Consider the following 16822-nt stretch of genomic DNA (forward strand, 5'->3'; position numbering starts at 1 on the left):
GCTGCGTAGCTGTGTGCAAGGGAAAGGCGCTCAGTTGAGTCCGACTCTGTGCGACCCCATGGACTGTATCTCCATGGATTATACAGTCCATGGGATTCTCCAGGCCAGAATACTGGAATGGGTAGCCTTTCCCTTCTGGGGATCTTCCTAACCCAGGGATCGAACCCAGGGCTCCCACTTTGCAGGTAGATTCTTTACCAGCTGAGCTATCAGGGAAGCCAGTAGCTGTGTGAGCCTGGCCAAATTAGTTTAACCTCTCTGGGTTTGTTCCATCAACTGTAAAATGGTGATAAACAGATGCTGTTTGTTTTGCACTCAGAACCGTGCCTGGTGAGTGAGTGCCGAGAATACGTGTGAGCCTGACCTGGTGTGAAGCAGAGACGGGTCTTGGGGATGCTCGAGTTTGGCTTCTTGTTAACCCTCTCACTTCTCTCTCTCTCCCGAAGCACCTGGTTGGTCGGTTGATTGGCAAGCAGGGACGCTACGTGAGTTTTCTCAAGCAGACATCTGGTGCCAAGATCTACATCTCCACCCTGCCTTACACCCAGAACATCCAGGTCTGCCACATCGAAGGTCAGTGGCAGCCGCTGCCTGGGTTTTATGACAGTTTTCTTACCTGGAACGTAAGTGACTTGAAGCATTTGAGTCCCACTTGCTCCCTTTTGGAGTCTAAGTCTCTGAATAGAAAGCCCTGCTGCTCACCCCAGGTGAAGGGAGTGGGCAAGTCTTCCCTTTAGCCTCATCTTCACTTGCGGTACTTAAAGGAGACTCTGGATCCCCCAGATCTTCTGGCGGGAAAAGGGTGGGCACTCGGGGACTGGCCAGGGGTCCTGGGCTGATGGTGGACAAAGGCCAGGCCTCTCCGTCAGCTAAGCTCCTGTTGCGTTAGTGCAGTCGTAACCAATAGAGGCCAAGTGTGAAAGGGCGACAGGCTTCCAGCTTTAGATGCATTTCACCCTAAGGCGAGGCTTGGCATTTTGGCACCTTACAGGTGCACCTGAACTCTGGGGAAAGGCGGTGCGGGGCGGGGCGGGCCTGAGTTCAGTTTTGCTCTCTGTCTGAGCCCTGTGACTGTGGTCTGGCCCCACATTCAGGCTCTCAGCATCATGTGGACAAGGCGCTGAACTTGATTGGCAAGAAGTTCAAAGAACTGAACCTCACCAACATTTACGCTCCCCCGCTGCCTTCGCTGGCACTGCCTTCTCTTCCAATGACTTCCTGGGTGAGCATTCCCCTTCCTCCTGGCTGGCCCCAGATGGAAGCTCCCGAGGCCGTGGGCAAATAAGGCCCGGGGCACACTGAGGCCTGCCCCCTCACCTCCGGCCAGTGGCCAGCTCTGCTTTTAGTTCTCTGGGTTGGGCTGGGGGCCAGGGTGCTGTAGGAAACCGGAGGCCTCTCGGTCCCTGCTTGGAAGGACCGCTCTCCCCACCTCTGCCACCTGGGCAGTCTGTTCTCCAGGCAGTTGCCTGGAAGGAACTACTCCCTCCTGACTGGCCGTGTGCAGGCTGGCTCGGGATGCCTTCGAGCTGTGCCTTGTCCTGATCACCCTGAGACCTGATTCGGGGACCCCCCGGTGGAGTTGGGTCCAGCGGTGGCCCTGGTGAAGGAGGCCCTTCCCCTTCCATCCTCACGAGGGGCACCTGTGTCATAAAGGGAAAGACCCCCACTCCACCTCCAGCCCTGGGAGCCCTAGCAGAGGAGCTGGCGTTTTGGGGCCTGTGTGCTGGGGCTGTGGGGTCTCTGGGGCCTGTCACCCCTTGCTGCTGTGTGCCTCCAGCCCTGTGCGCCTCGTCTCACTGGGAGCAGAACTGTAGGTTTCTGGAGGCTGAGAGCACTGCGTGTCACACGTAGGCTGGGTGTGCACTCCAAGAGAACGTTCAGGACGCTGGCCTTTTCATCCTGTGTCTCCTCCCTCCCGGTACCCTTGTGCTTCGGGGGAAGGGTGGGTGTCCCTTCCTTTCTTGTGGATATCTGGGAGTGGGCTGACCCCCACTCCACGCTTCACTTCTGAATCATCGGGGTTTCCCGTGAGGCTTGGCCCCAAAGCCACTCTCTCTTTTTCAAGTAGTTGAGCGGTTGGTGAGGCCTCCTGTCCTTGGGCTCTGAGTGGCTGGAGCCATGGCTGTCAGCCTGCAGGGCCGGGGGGTCGGCGCGGAGCTCTCACCTGAAGCTCTTTCTGTGGCCGCCTGGCTGGAGGTGGCGTGGATGCCCTTCTGTGTCCACAGTGCCTCGGTGTTGCCTTAGCTTGGAGGGATGCCAACAGTCACGCTGGAGCTCCTGGAGTCAGCTGCCGTTCCAAGGAGCTGGCAGAGTGGCCCTCAGGCTTGACCATCTCTTACTCTTGTTCTCAGTGGCCACCCCATCGCTGTTTGCCTTCCCTGGGTCTTACAGAGTCTGGAGAAGAGGTGGACTGGGCAGAAGCTGTGCCCAGGCCCGTGGGCGGCCAGACGCTCCATCCACCATGGACACCTGGGGGCCTCCTTGCCCAGCTGAACTGAGGCCACCTCTTGTGGTTACTTGGGGCATTGCAGGGTCAGGGCCACAGGGGAGCCAAACACTTTGAACGGCTTAAGAGAATTTTCCTTGCACCTCTGCTGTCTAGGAGCCATGTTGCTTTGGTTTGCTGTGCCTTTTTCGAAGATGTGTCGATTTGGAGTCTTGCCCTGGGGCCTCAGAATTTATCCCAGGTGTGAGAAGGGTTGCTGAACGCACATGCCCCTCTGCTCTCTGCAGCTCATGCTCCCGGACGGCGTCACTGTGGAGGTAATCGTGGTCAACCAGGTCAACGCCGGGCACCTGTTTGTGCAGCAGCACACACACCCCACCTTCCACGCGCTGCGCAGCCTGGACCAGCAGATGTACCTCTGCTACTCTCAGCCTGGCATCCCCACCTTGCCCACCCCAGTGGAGAGTAAGCGCTGCCCTCGGGGCCAGAGGGGGGCGCCTGTGCTCTGGCCAGGCTCGGGGAGAAGTTTTGGGGGGTCTCCTCTTGTTCTGCCCATGGTTTTAACCAGCAGGAGGCTGTTCTGGGGTTCTTCATGGGAATAGCATCCCTGAGTTCTTGGTGTCGGCTTGGGGTGCGCTGGGCTCCATTCCCTGGCTAGCTCACACTGGTGTTTCCATAGGCTGACGGAAAGAAGGGGTCAGAATACAGAGTTGGCACGAGGGTTCAGGTCTCAGCTCTGCTGCTCGCCTGTTGAGGGCTGGGGTGGCTACTGTGTGTGTCAGACACGCACAGTACCTGCTGCAGACGCCACTCCCATAGACGGTCCCAGAGTCTGGTGACGGTGGGTTGGGGCATCTCCAGTCAGCGGGTGAGAAAATGAAGACTCTGAAGTCAGTGACTTGCCCAGGTGGACCCTGCCCCGGAGCTCTGTTACCTTCATCACCCTCATTAGCAGAGATCTAATGTCTCTTACCTAACTTGACTCCTAACCTGAAGCCCCCAGTGGGCGTTAAGACATAAGGAAAACTTGAAATTTGGGGGACATTTTATATTAAGCTTTTCCTTTTGGAGGAATATTGTCAGGTTCTCTGACGTTGCTTCAACCCAGAAGTGAAGACAGAACTGGAGGCCAGGAGGTGACTGGACTGGACTGGGGCCTGCTCTTCAGGGTCAGGGCACAGTGAGGCCAGCCGTGTCATGGCCCCCGCCCTTGCTGCTCCGGGCTGGGGTTGGTGGCGCTCAGGGGCACTTGCGCTGTGGCCTGGTTGACTGCCCCGAGCATTCCTGCTCTCAGCACCGTCCTGAAGCAAAGGCCAGAAGTGGGCTTCGGGCTTGGGAGCCCTCGGTCTGGTCTGCGGTGGGCCAGAGCAGGTCCTGGCAGCCAACCAGAGATCTGCTGCACTTGAGGCTCTGGATTCTTTCTGAGATATTCCTTTCAGAGTATAAGGCAGGTGCTGGTCCATTCCATGAATTCTGGAATTTACCTGGCTTATATCAGGTAATCTGTGTCTACCTTGGCCTCAGAGAACGTCTCAGAGAAAGAGGCGTGGGTGGGTGCTTTCTGGTCTCGGGGGCGTTGCGGCAGCAGAGATGCACGGCTGGCAGGCCTTGCCCTTGGTCCGTGCTGGGCCCGGGATGGCCTGTGGCCACCCCGCCCCGCGCCGGCTCTGGGCACACGCTCTCGTCTGCCCGCAGTAACAGTCATCTGCGCTGCTCCTGGCGTGGACGGGGCCTGGTGGCGAGCCCAGGTGGTGGCCGCCTACGAGGACACCAACGAGGTCGAGATTCGCTACGTCGACTATGGTGGCTACAAGAGGGTGAAGGTAGACGTGCTGCGGCAGATCCGGTGAGTCGAGTCGGCCGTGATGTCTGCCAAGCGGGCGCCTGGGACGTGGGTGGGTTCTTCCTGCCGCTGCCCACTCTGTTTGGGAGAGGATGATGCAAACGAATCCCGTCCTTGCCTCAGCCAAACAGAGCAGAGAGGCCCGTCCAGTGGAAGAAGTCCAGGTGTCGCTGGGCACAGGGAGGCGGCGTCTCTTGCGCGCTTGATGGAAGCAGCGCCTCTGGGGCCGGGCCTGCGCGGGCGAGCGGGAGCAGTGGCCTGTGCCTGTCGTGTGCGCCTCTGTGTGGCTTCACTGGGTTTTGGGGTCACGGCACTGAGCGGGAGGGGAGTGTCCGCCTGGGGTGAGGCAGTGTGGCGTCCGGGCTCAGCTCGGACCATGCTTGTCTTTCAGGTCTGACTTTGTGACCCTGCCGTTCCAGGGAGCGGAGGTGCTTCTGGACAGCGTGATGCCCCTGTCAGGTAACAGGTGGGGCCGCGGGCCGGGGCGCAGCAGGTGTTGAGAGGAGGTCTTCTCTGTGAGACCCTTGTTCTCAGCTTCCAGGCTTAAGCAGCACAGGTTGCGGCCACTCTGCTTCCATGGACTGGTCTGGGTGGAGGCCCGAGAAGTTGCGTTTCTAACAAGTTCTCCGCGGTGCTGGTCCCTGGACCCCCGCTTTCAGGCCCACTGCCCTGGCCTCCACCCGGGCCTCTGGCTTTGAGAGGCTTCCTGCAGAGACTGCTCCGTCCCTAGATGCTCCCAGACCTTAGCCCTGTGCTCCCGTCCTCCCTGCCTCTCACCCTGGGTGTGTCCTTGTTAGGAGGGTATGATCTGACAAGAGATGCTGTCACGCGCCCCACCCACCTGGGACCGCTGCGCAGAGTGGACTGTATGGCCAGCTGCCTGGTCTGAATCGCACCTGCATCACTGTGGGCGCGGCTGACCGTCAGCCACTGACCCTTGTCTCACATGTTCTCACCTGTAACGTGTGTTCCTGAGTCTGTGAGATGACAGTCCATTCAGCCCCCGAATCAGTGTCTGTGGCAGCGATACTTCCACTGGAGGCAGCCTCTGTCCCCCGGGGGGTGGCATGCAGCAGGCACCCCGAGTGTACCCAGGGAGGCCTGGGGCTCTGTCCCAGGAGGTCCTGCTCCGTGGCAGCGTGTGACGTCTGCTTGGAGAACACCTGCGAGCTGTGTGACGAGTGCTCGGCCTCTGAGAGTCGAACGCTGCTTTTCCCTCTCCTCAGACGATGACCACTTCTCCCCCGAGGCGGACGCGGCTATGAGCGAGATGACGGGGAACACAGCGCTGCTGGCTCAGGTGTGTGGTGCGGGCGGGCTGGTGGGTCTGTCTCAGGAGCCCCCGCCTGGCGCCTCCAGCCTCTCTGAGCTCTCCTGGCTTCTTGTGAGCAGACCTATAGCGCCTGCCTTCCCCTGGCCCACACCCTAGGTCGACCAGCAGTCTTGAATGAGAGGGGCCTGGGGTAGCTTATTAACACCATGGGGGGTTTTTCTCTCAGGTTACGAGTTACAGCCCAACCGGCCTTCCTCTGATTCAACTGTGGAGCGTGGTTGGAGATGAAGTAAGTTCTGGCCTCCTCTCCCCCGTCACGCCCAGAGACGCTCTTGGTGGCCGCCGTTGGGGTGGGGATGCCGCTGTCATCTAGCGGGTGGCGGCTGGAGGTGCAGCTGACGATCCCCGCGGAGCTCTGGCGGCCCCGTAGCAGGACGTCCCTGGGCTCTCTTGGACCTTGTCCCTTGGGGTTTCCCCTCCGTCCCCTGGTACTAGAGTGTGGAGAGCCTGCTCGCCCGCTGGGAGAGCCTGTCCGTGAGCCCCTGGCGGGCCCGGCCCAGTCACTCAGGCGCCGGTGATGGGGCCTGGGCTGAGGGGGACCCGGAAGGTAGGCCCAGTGCCGTGGCCGCGCTCTCCAGCACCTTTCTCTCCTAGGTGGTGTTGATAAACCGGTCGCTGGTGGAGCGAGGACTCGCTCAGTGGGTGGACAGCTGCTACTCGAGCCTCTGACCCGCTCCACACCACCTCTGGAGTCTGTTTTGCACTGTTGAAATTGGGCTTGGCACTCAAGGCAAAGACTTTACAGCAGAATTACAAACACTTGTTGTCTCCAGAGAGTCCTTTCGTTCCGTACTGTAGTCATGTTGAGCTGTTTCCGTCTCTGAGACGAGGGAATTGTGGGTTCTTTTCAAAGCCATCAGATGGCGTGTAACAAGCCAGTCAGCTTAACCTGGCTCCAAGCTGTTTATAAAACAAACAAAAACGATGAAAGGAAAACTGCCTCAGCTCGGTTGTCCTGCCCTCCCCCCATTCCCTTCCTCCCTTCTTCCTGCCTCTATATTTCCTCCCAAACCCAAACCCCTGTAAGCAGACAGGCCAAGGGATGTGTTCTTGCTTTTGGGGAAGGGATTCTTTTACCTTCAAGGCTTTCTTCAGGGAGCAAGACATGAACTGACTGATGGGCGTCAATCGCTTGTATAGCTTACAAATGAATTTGTGATTGTTTAACCATTTTTTATGAACTCCATCTAGGTCTCTAAGAAGACAGACTTTTTAATGCATCTGTAAATACAGAGCAATCGTACCTCCGGCCTCAGTCAGTGATAGAGGAGGGGGGGAACTTATCTTGCCAAGCCTGGTTGTAATTTGTAACCATTTTCTATTTGTGCAAACTCTGTAAATATGTTTAAAAAAATGTAATTATTTTGTACAAGATACACTGGAGAACAAAGGGAACTCGCGGTTTTTCCACATCCCGTGTCATCTATGGCCGCTGCCTGTCCCAGCTCCCATTGCTTCCTGCATAACCGGACAGGGTGAGCGTATGGTATAGGGTGTGACCCGGGGATTTTTTTTTTTTTTTTTCCTGTACAAATTTGTTTAAAAAAAAAAAACAAAAAAAAAAACCCTCAGTGGATTACCTTGCAGTGGTGTGTGTTGATTCTTTTTTAGACTGATTTCATGCAGCATTGTGCGATTTAAGTAACTTAAACATACAAACATACAAATCTCAAATTGTATACACTGTAGCTTCTGTTTTTTCCCATGGTGCACACAGCTGGGGAGTCGTGGGGTGGTTGTGAGTGTGGCGGGCTCTAGGGTGCCACTTAAACTAGGAGACTCATGGCTCTCTGAAGACAGTTTAGCCAGAAATTTCCATCTGGTTTTTTCCTCCCCTTTGCTCCACAAGGTGGCGGCCAGCCTTCCTCTGGCTTCTTCCTGTGATGTTCTCAGACAGCCAGGCTTGAGGAGAAAGCACTGGTTGCCCAAATTCTTTGTGCACTCTTAATAAATCTGTGAAGTGATTTAAGAGCAGAACCAAGTCTTGATCGAAAGGCCTCTCCTCTCGAACATAGGCTCCGGGCCTTGAGCCGTGGCCTCTGGGCCTGCCCACCCCTCCAGGGTCCCTGGAGTGCTAATAGAGCCCCAGGGCACAGAAGGCATTCTCCCCAGAGCTGCAGCCTCTCTCCCTGGGTTTGGGTACCGAGTGGGTGAAACACAGGCTTCAGTTTCCATGTTCAGATAATGGTGGTGGTGGATGTTCAGTGGCTCAGTCATGTCCGACTCTTTCTGACCCCATGGACTGCAGCACACCAGGCTTTCCTGTTTCACTCTCTCCTGGAGTTTGTTCTAGCTCATGTCCGTTGAGTCGGTGATGCCATCCAACCATCTCATCCTCTGTTGGCCCTTTCTCCTCCTGCCCTCAATCTTTCCCAGCATCAGGGTCTTTCCCATGAGTCGGCTTTTTGCATCAGGTGGCCAGGGTATTGGAGCTTCAGCATCAGTCCTTCCAATGAATATTCAGGGTTGATCTCCTTGCAGTCCAAAGGACTCTTAAGAGTCTTCTCCAGCACCACAGTTCCAAAGCAGCAATTCTTTGGCACTCAGCCCTCTTTATGGTCCAACTCGTGTCTGTTCACTACTACTGGGAAAATCATAGCTTTGATGATATGCACATTTGTTGGCAAAGTGATGTCTATGCTGTTTAATTCGCTGTCTAGGTTTGTTATAGCTTTTCTTCCAAGGAGCAAGTGTCTTTTAGTTTCATGGCTGCAGTCACCATCCGCAGTGATTTTGGATCACAAGAAAAAATCTGCCACTGTTTGGTATCAGCCTCATAAGGCAATGAAATTGAAATATTCCTGCTGGAATGGAGCTTGGCCCTCAGCGAGCTCTCGTGTGGTCTTAACCACCAACAGCCCTCACTCCCAGCCGTAAGTGGGTTGTGACTTTGGTCAAGTTGGTTATACGCGGGGCTAAGCCTTTTCTTTACAGCTTGCATCACTGAAACGGGACGTGGCGTGTGGCAGCCTTTAGGCTAGTCTGAAGAGGGCTGTCACCGCCGGGGGTGCAGACGTGGCTTCTCTCTTGGGAAGCAGTGGAGGGGTTTTGACGGCCGGAACCCGTGATTCTGTGCAGGGTGGAGTGCAGGGGAGGTGACGGAGTGGAGGCCAAACCAGAGTGGTCTGGCTGAGATGGCTTCCTCTGGGAAGGCTCTTGGGCTGACAGGTGATGGGATCAGGACTAAGGGCCCAGGCTCATGGGGGGCAGGTTGTGCTTGGTGTCTCAGGGCTTAGCTCTCAGGGCTGGGATATTGGAGAAAACGTAAGAAGTTACTGAGGAGCCTGTACACTTTGGATAGATAGTGTTTAGGTTGCCGTGGGCCTTGGATTAATTTCCAGAGTTCTGAAAAAGGTCATTTTGACCATTTTGCTGGTACTTGCGTTGCTTTTACTGAGGAGTGGATTTCCAGGTTCGTGGAGGTCCTCATTCTGCCAGGCCAGATGGTGTCCCTCTGCTTGTTGGTGTGTTCTCGGAATTACCCGGGGGAGCCTGGTGGGCTGCCATCTATGGGGTCGCACAGAGTCGGACACGACTGAAGCGACTTAGCAGCAGCAGCAGCTTAAGTGTAAGCGTGAACTCTTAAATGGGAGAAGCTAAGGGCAGGGATGATCTCCGCCAGGTGTGAGGGAGAGGTGGATGGCTGAGCACAGGAGCCGGAGAGCCAGCCTGTTGTCACTGCAGGTGCTTGTGTGGGCTGTAGCCCCTCTCTGGTCCTTGGGGCACTGCTGCGGGAGAAAGGACTGGACCTAGAAGGGTGTCGGTGTCTGTTCTGGGGTTACTGCTGCACCACCGTAGGCTTAAGATAAGGTTGAGCTGGAGTTGCGGAGAACTTACTGTCAGGTGCTGTGCTGTTTTACAGTAATCCTTGGTCCTCAAAAGGCTCAGTGGTAAAGAATCTGCCTGCCAATGCAGGAAACACAGGTTCCATCTCTGTCATGGAAAGATTCCCTGGAGGAGAAAATGGCAACCCACTCCAGTGTTCTTACCTAGAAAATCCCACGGACAGAGGAGCCTGGTGGGCTACAGTCCATGGGGTCGCAAAAATGCTGGACATGACTTTGCGGCTAAACATCACTTGGTCCTCATGACCACCTCTGGGGTGAGCCACAGCTGACCCCAGAGATAGATGGTGGGGACTTCGGTTTGCAGGTGGAGCAGATGTGAGGCTGAAAGCCAGGTTCTGGACCACAGCTCCTCTGTGTCAGTGTGAGAATGATCGTTCCCCCTCCTGTGTCCCCATACACCACAGTGGCTCACTGACCAGCCTCTAGGAGAGTTTCAGAACTGAGAATTGGAAAAACACAGACAGGAGAGATCCATCATTTCACCTTTTAGAAAAATTAACATTTATGTAAACAAACCCAGGAGAAACTCATGGCACCTAGGCCAGACAGGAAACATTTTAAATCTGATCTAAAAGGAAAACAGTCTCCGTGGACGTCAAAGAATGTGGACAGAAAATTGAAAACCCAGACCCGTTTCTAGACCAGCTCTGTCCAGCGACATGGAGTGTGAGACGTGTATAGTTTGAAATTTTCTAGGAGTCTCAATAAGAAGGAAAGAGCAGATGAAATCAATAATGGTTCATTTAACCTATTTCAACATGTAATGGGTGTTAGAAATACTGAGATATTTGGGTGTTTTTATATTAAGTCTTTGGAATCCCATCTGTGTATTTGCACTCACAGCAGCTCAGGTGCTCCACAGTCACGGGGGGCTGGAGGCTGCTGGTCTGGGCAGCTCAGGACTGGCCTGTTGCCTTCATTACTATCACTCCAGTACTGACAGCCTCATGGGTATATTCTTACTCAGAAAATTCTGGGTTCTTTGGTGCATTTAATTCTCCAGGTAAACTCTAGAATGATTTTTTTGCGGGGGGAAGGGAATTGTGGAAAATGTTCTGCCACACCTGAAAATAATGCATTATTGTTGGTTTGGTATAAAATTTTATGTGATCTATTAAATTCAGCTTGTAAATTAAATCTGTTTTCCTTTTTTGCTGTCTCCCTCCACCCCCTCCCCCAATTTTTTTCTCTTACCTGTACTATCCATTTCTAAGAGGAGTACATTAAAGGATTTTGTATGTATTGGCATCATGTTTTCCTGTCTCCTTGACAACTTTCTGGTGAAATCTGGAAAGTCAGTAGGTGAATTTCACCTGTTCATCGTGATCACTGTTGTAATATTATTTGGTGTTTAGTTCATTTTCCTGTTGCTTTCTGACTGGCTCTCTCTTTTTTTTTTTTTGCTTTCATCATTATTTGCTTGGTCAAAAATTTTCCCTGTAGTAAATTTAACAACATTCAACAAGTATTAATTAACAACATTAAGTTATTAATGTTATTAAGTATTAACAACATTTAACAAGTATTCAACATCTTGATTCTGTGTTATCAGTGAGTTTTAAGTTACCCACTTTTCTCCCTAAACAAGAAGAAACTCAGCAGAATGTCAGATTTCTGCCCTTCCTACAAGTATGTGCACACACACACACGTTCTGTGTCCCATGAATTGTGTTGAAATATCTAGAATACAGTTCAGAATTATAAACTTTTCACATATGCCTCTATCTCAAGAATGTTTTAATGGTGACATTGAACTTCAGTCATGTTGTCAACGATTTTTGCCCAACTCACTGTTAGGAACTTTATTGCTCATCTATTTCTTTTTTTTTTAATTTTATTACCAAAAAGGAAAAATTGAAGGATGAAGGATGATTACAGTATTGTGTTCTGACCCACGCCAACACGAGTCAGCCACAAGTGTGCACACGTCCCCTCACTCTTGAGCCTCCCTCTCACCCCTCTAGGTTGTCGTAGCCCCTGTTTGGGTTCCGAGTCACACAGCAAGTTCCCACTGGCTGGCTGGCTTACACGATAGGGTGTGTGTTTCCAGGCTCCACTCGTCCCACCCTCTCTGTTTTACCCTCCCCCCATTGCAGCCTGCAAGTAGGTTCATCAGTAGTCTTTCTAGATTGCATATGTATGGGTTAATACGCAACATTTGTTTTTCACTTTCTGACTTCACTCTGTATAATAGGCTGTAGGTTCATCCACCCCACTGGTACACACGGGCACCTTAGCATTGACAAAGGAGGCAAGAGTATTCGGTGGGGCAAAGATAGTCTCTTCATTAAGTGGTGCTGGGAAAACTGGACAGCTACCTGTAAAAGACTGAAATTAGAACACTTCCTAACACCACACACAAAGAGAAAATGGATTAAAGACCTAAATGTGGGATCAGAAATAATCAAACTCAGAGGAAAACAGGCAGAACACTGTTTCTTATATACGTGTTCCTGAGTTATTTTGATTCACTTCTAAAGTTATTTTGGGTTGTGCTGGCTCTTTGCTGTGGTGAGTGGGCTCTCTAGTTGCAGAGTGGGGGCTCGCCTTTTTTGCAATGCCCAGGCTCCAGGGTGCGCCAGGCCTCAGCAGTTGCAGCTGTGCTGATGCCCAGGCCTGTGGGATCCTCCCAGACCAGGCATGGAACCTGTGTGCCCTGCATTGGCAGATGGATTCTTATTCACTGGGCCACCAGGGAAGTGCTTTTGATTCACTTCTGTTTGTTGTGTTTCTTCTGACTTTTCTGTGTTTTCAGAACACGTATGAATCGTTGGTCATCAGAACCTTTCTGTCCTGAGGTCAGCCTTAGTGTCTCTACTGGAGCAGATGCCTGCCAAAAAAACTGCCCTTCCTCCTCCTCCGCACAGTAGGATCACACATTCTGACACCAGGCGCCGTTAGCGAAGGGCGGGTCAAGGTGCCCTCAGTCCCAAGGCTGACGCTTCAGGAGGCAGCATGTGCCCTGCTGGCCCAGCATCCGCTGAGTTCCGGGTGGAGACTAGCCTGCGTGCCCGGGTGCCCACAGGGAGATGGTGAGGAATGGAGCTGCAGTCACCCGCAGAGGGGGTGTGGGGTATCCCAAGTGGGTCTGTCGTGAGTTATGAGGTCTGGGGGCTACGTGTGGCTTATCATGATCAATGGTGTTCTGGCCCCAGACTTTCCTCTGAGGACACTGAGCTCTGGCCGTGGCCTTGGGGGCAAGTTCCTTACTCCCCAAACCCCATCTGTGAAAGAGTGAATTAGGTGCGTACAGAGGTGTCTGCCCGGTTTGACTTTACACTGATCTCTAAGGGCCTTCCTGGCGATTCCTCTTAGGGGGCTAACTTATTTTGCATTTTTACAAAGCACATTATCTAGGAGAGATCTTGGCTGTTTGCCGCTAGCAATAGCCCCAGCTAACATAGGGTGGGGACAGCCTCCCTATCTTGACCTGGGGTGGCTATCTTGTCTTTCCTGGCCCCTGGCTTGGTGATGGACAAAAGCTCTGCCTGCTCCCACTGGTCTCTTCTCTCCATTGAGCGCCTGCTGTATGCCAAGCATCCTGCTGTGCTGTGCTTAATCGCTCAGTTGTGTCTGACTCTTTGCGAGCCTTCCAGGCTACTCTGCCCTTGGGGATTCCCCAGGCAAGAATATAGGAGTGGGTAGCCTATCCCTTCTCCAGGGGATCTTCCTGACCTAGGAATCAAACCAGGGTCTCTTGAGTTGCAGGCGGATTCTTTACCAGCTGAGCTGCCACATAAGCCCAAGTATCCTGCCAGGAGGCTGCAAAGATGGGGCACATTCTGGCCCTTTGGAGGCATCTCTACCTGGGGAGGCGGGCTTGGCGGGTCTGCACAGCTGGTGCTTCGCCGTGGAGCCACACTTCCTATGGGATCCTGGCAACTGCTGGTGAGGTGGGCACCGGGGGTTGAGAATCAGCAGAGCTGGACTGGAACCCAGGCCTTCCGGACTCCAGGCTGAGCTTTTCTCTGCATGTGGTGCCTCAGCTTCCCTTTATGAAGCCAAGTTGCCTGTGCCCAGCAGGAGGCGGCCTCCACCGGGCTCCGCTGAAGGAAGGGGAGGCCGAGGGAGGTGGGCAGTGGGCGGCGGAGGGGAGAAGCCGGGCGTGCTACTGAGATGGAGTTGGCCTGCGGGACTAGGAACAGAGCTGGTAAAAGTGAGAGCAGAGGAGGCCTCACAGTAGGCAGTCTGCAAGGACTTCCTGTGTGCAAGTCTTGTCTGTTTTTTGTTCTTTAATAGGTGGTGCACGTAACACAATACATGATTCCAAAGAAAAACGAAGAGAAGAGGGCACCGCCACCTCCTTTCCTGTCCCCCAGACACACGTCTCCTCTTGGGGAGACTGTTATGAGGTTCCCCTGTTCCTGCTCAGCACATGTGAGCGATAGGGCGATGCAAACCACGGTCACAGGGCAGGCCCGAGTCTGTAAATGGTGTTAGCTGCACAGGGCAGCAGCTGTGTGTATACTGTCTAGGGCTGCATTTCTGCTGCAGCCACACAGTTGAGCAACTTGGATAGAGGCCACCCCGCAAAGCCCCCAATACCCAGTCCTTTATAGAAAAAGTTGGCTGACCGCCCCTGGCTGTAAACATTTAAAAGTCAGTATGTCCTGCCTCTTTCAACCAGAAGTTCCTTTGTTGAGAATTCCAGAGCCTCAGGTTCCTTGGGATGGTGTCTGGTCGGCGGCCCCCTGCTGGAGGTCTTGTTCCTGAGCAGGTGAGCAGGCCAGAGCCTGGGGTGGAGGAGGCAGCAAAGAGTGGGCCACCGCCCAGTGCGCTGGCAGCACCTGTACTGACGCTCAGGCCCCCCACTGACCCACGTCTTCCTCTTAATAAGACTCCTGGTGATTTGTGTGTACAGCAGGGTCTGAGAAACACTGATCCAGGGGTTGTCAGTCATGTCCGACCTTGGTTGTGTATTTGGAATCGCCTCAAAAACCACGTATGCCTGGGACCCATTCTCAGAGATGCAGATTTTTTAAAATTATTTATTTGGTTGCGCTGGGTCTTAGCTGCGTCACGCTGAATTTTCCCACCCGGCGCATGGAGACTCTGCGGTTGTGGCTTGTGAGTTTAGTTGCTCTGCAACATATTAGAACTTTGTTCCTTGACCAGGGATCGAACCCTCATCCCCTGCATTGCAAGGTGGATTCTCAACCACTGGACCACCAGGGCAGTCCCCAGAGATGCAGATTTAATTGACCTCAACAGCCTGGGCATTTATTTTATATATATTTAATACTAAATATATATATTCTTCCCTGGTGGCTCAGCTGGTAAAGAATCTGCCTGCAATGCAGGAGACACATGTTCGATCCTTGCGTCAGCAAGATTCCCTGGAGACGGGAATGGCAATCCACTCCAGGATTCTTGCCTGGAAGATCCCTTGGACAAAGGAGCCTGGCAGGCCACAGTCCATGGGGTTGCAAAGAGCCGGACATGACTGAGCGACTAACGCTTTCACAACTTTCACTTTTCATATTAATATATATAATATACAAACACACATATAAATGATTACCTTTGGAGTATAACGTATACTCTCTATTTGTGTATAGACTGCACAGATCTTGAGTAGAGAATGTACACATTTTTTTGCATAATTACACCTAGGGTAGCCATTATCCAGTGAAGAAAGAGGAACGCTTCCCGGGTTTCTCTCACGACGTTTTCTGGTTGGGACCCCCTTCCAAGGAATCCTAATTCTTGTGTCACCCTAGGGTTAGCTTCACCTGTCGTGGAGGGATCACCCAGGAGGTGCGTGAGGTCACGTGCCTCGGTGGTGCCTTGCTGTGCCAGCTCCTCCTCGTGAACACGCCGCAGCTCTCTGATCCAGCCTTTGGACGACTGTCATTTCAGTTTCCACGTTCAGGCTGTAATGAATTAAAGTGCTGTGATTTCTTCTTGTGTTTTTAGTGGCTGCTGCTGCCAAGTCGCTTCAGTCGTGTCTGACTCTGTGCGACCCCATAGACTGCAGCCCACCAGACTCCCCCGTCCCTGGGATTCTCCAGGCAAGAGTACTGGAGTGGGATTTCGTGGCCACGTGTATCCATTTCTCTTGAGCCCACACCTGGGCGGGTGCTTGCTGGGCCATGGGGGAGGACTAGGTTTACCTTCAGTAGTTACTTGTGTACTGGGACTTTAAAATGCTCAGCAGGTGACTCTGATGTCCTGCTGTTATTTCTTCCAGCTGCTGTTCTGTCAGTTTCCCCAGTCACCTTCCAGTAAATTCCTCACCCACCTCTGTTTCTTGCCACCCGTAAGCCCTGTCTACCAGACGCCGGGCAGTTCCCACCCAACCCCTGAATCCCCTTCAGTGTTTAAATCTCTCCCCATCATCCCTATCGACGGGATTCTGTCCAGCCTCACTCGGTGTCTCCCCTGCCAGCAGCCTAGCTCAGACTCTGGACCCAGTTCTTCCTCCTGGGCCCTCCAGGCATGGACACAGTAGCAAGCTACCACAGGGATGTGGTGTCTGTCGATTCCCAGCACTCTCCCTGTCTTGAGAGCCCTAACACTGGGTTGACAAGAGGGTGAGCAGGCGTAAAGCCTATAAAGCACTCGGCACAGGCACTGGTGGACAGTACTCAATAAATGATGCCCAAATGCAGATAACAGAACGTTTCCCAACTCACTCCAAGTTTTGATGGACAGTACGGTGTCGAGACTTCCCTGGTGGCTCAGAGGTTAAAGCGTCTGCCTGCAATGCCGGAGACCCGGGTTTGATCCCTGGGTCGGGAAGATCCCCTGGAGAAGGAAATGGCAACCCACTCCAGTACTCTTGCCTGGAAAATTTCATGGACAGAGGAGCTTTGCAGGCTACAGTCCATGGGGCTGCAAAGAGTCGGGACGACTGAGCGACTTCACTCACTCACTCACTCACTCATGGTATCGAGAGCCGCACTATCTGATGGGGCAGCCTCTGACCACAGGCAAAATCTGATGGGGCAGCCTCTGACCACAGGCAGAGAGCTCTTGAAAAGTGACTTGTCTAAACTGAGGTGTGTTGTAAAATATATACTTTGTGAGAAAAATGATTACATGTTGAAATAATATTCCGGATGTAGGGGGTTAAAGAAAATAAACACCCTGTACTTTTTTTTATTGCAAAATTTTTTTTTTGGTTTTTACTTTTAAGCTGGATAATTGCTTGATTTATTCTCTCTAAACATGTTTATTTTCTTTATTTTTGGCTGCACGGGGTCTCTGCTGCTGCGTGCAGGCTCTCTCGTTGCGGCGAGCAGGGGCTGCTCTTTGGTTTCTCACTGCGGCGGCTTCTCTTATTCTGGAGCCCGGGCTCCAGGGTGCACAGGCTTGGTAGCCGTGGCGAATGGGTTTCGTTGCTCCAAAGC

The 16822-nt window shown here is 53.2% G+C and overlaps 1 protein-coding gene across 3 annotated transcripts in view; it reads left to right on the plus strand.

Moving 5' to 3' along the window:
* The window catches only part of AKAP1 (A-kinase anchoring protein 1), a 36479-nt gene extending 25761 nt beyond the window's left edge, over window positions 1–10718 (plus strand). For all 3 annotated transcript variants that reach the window (XM_061390040.1, XM_061390041.1, XM_061390039.1), the window contains 8 exons: window positions 447–573; window positions 1095–1222; window positions 2734–2911; window positions 4142–4292; window positions 4681–4748; window positions 5516–5589; window positions 5789–5851; window positions 6217–10718. In XM_061390040.1, the coding sequence (XP_061246024.1) occupies window positions 447–573; window positions 1095–1222; window positions 2734–2911; window positions 4142–4292; window positions 4681–4748; window positions 5516–5589; window positions 5789–5851; window positions 6217–6291 (864 nt within the window). In that variant the 3' untranslated portion in view covers window positions 6292–10718. The remainder of the gene's footprint in view (window positions 1–446; window positions 574–1094; window positions 1223–2733; window positions 2912–4141; window positions 4293–4680; window positions 4749–5515; window positions 5590–5788; window positions 5852–6216) is intronic.
* Window positions 10719–16822: the final 6104 nt, after the last annotated feature.

This window comes from Bos javanicus, chromosome 19 (genome assembly GCF_032452875.1).
Source record: "Bos javanicus breed banteng chromosome 19, ARS-OSU_banteng_1.0, whole genome shotgun sequence".
NCBI lineage: Eukaryota > Metazoa > Chordata > Mammalia > Artiodactyla > Bovidae > Bos > Bos javanicus.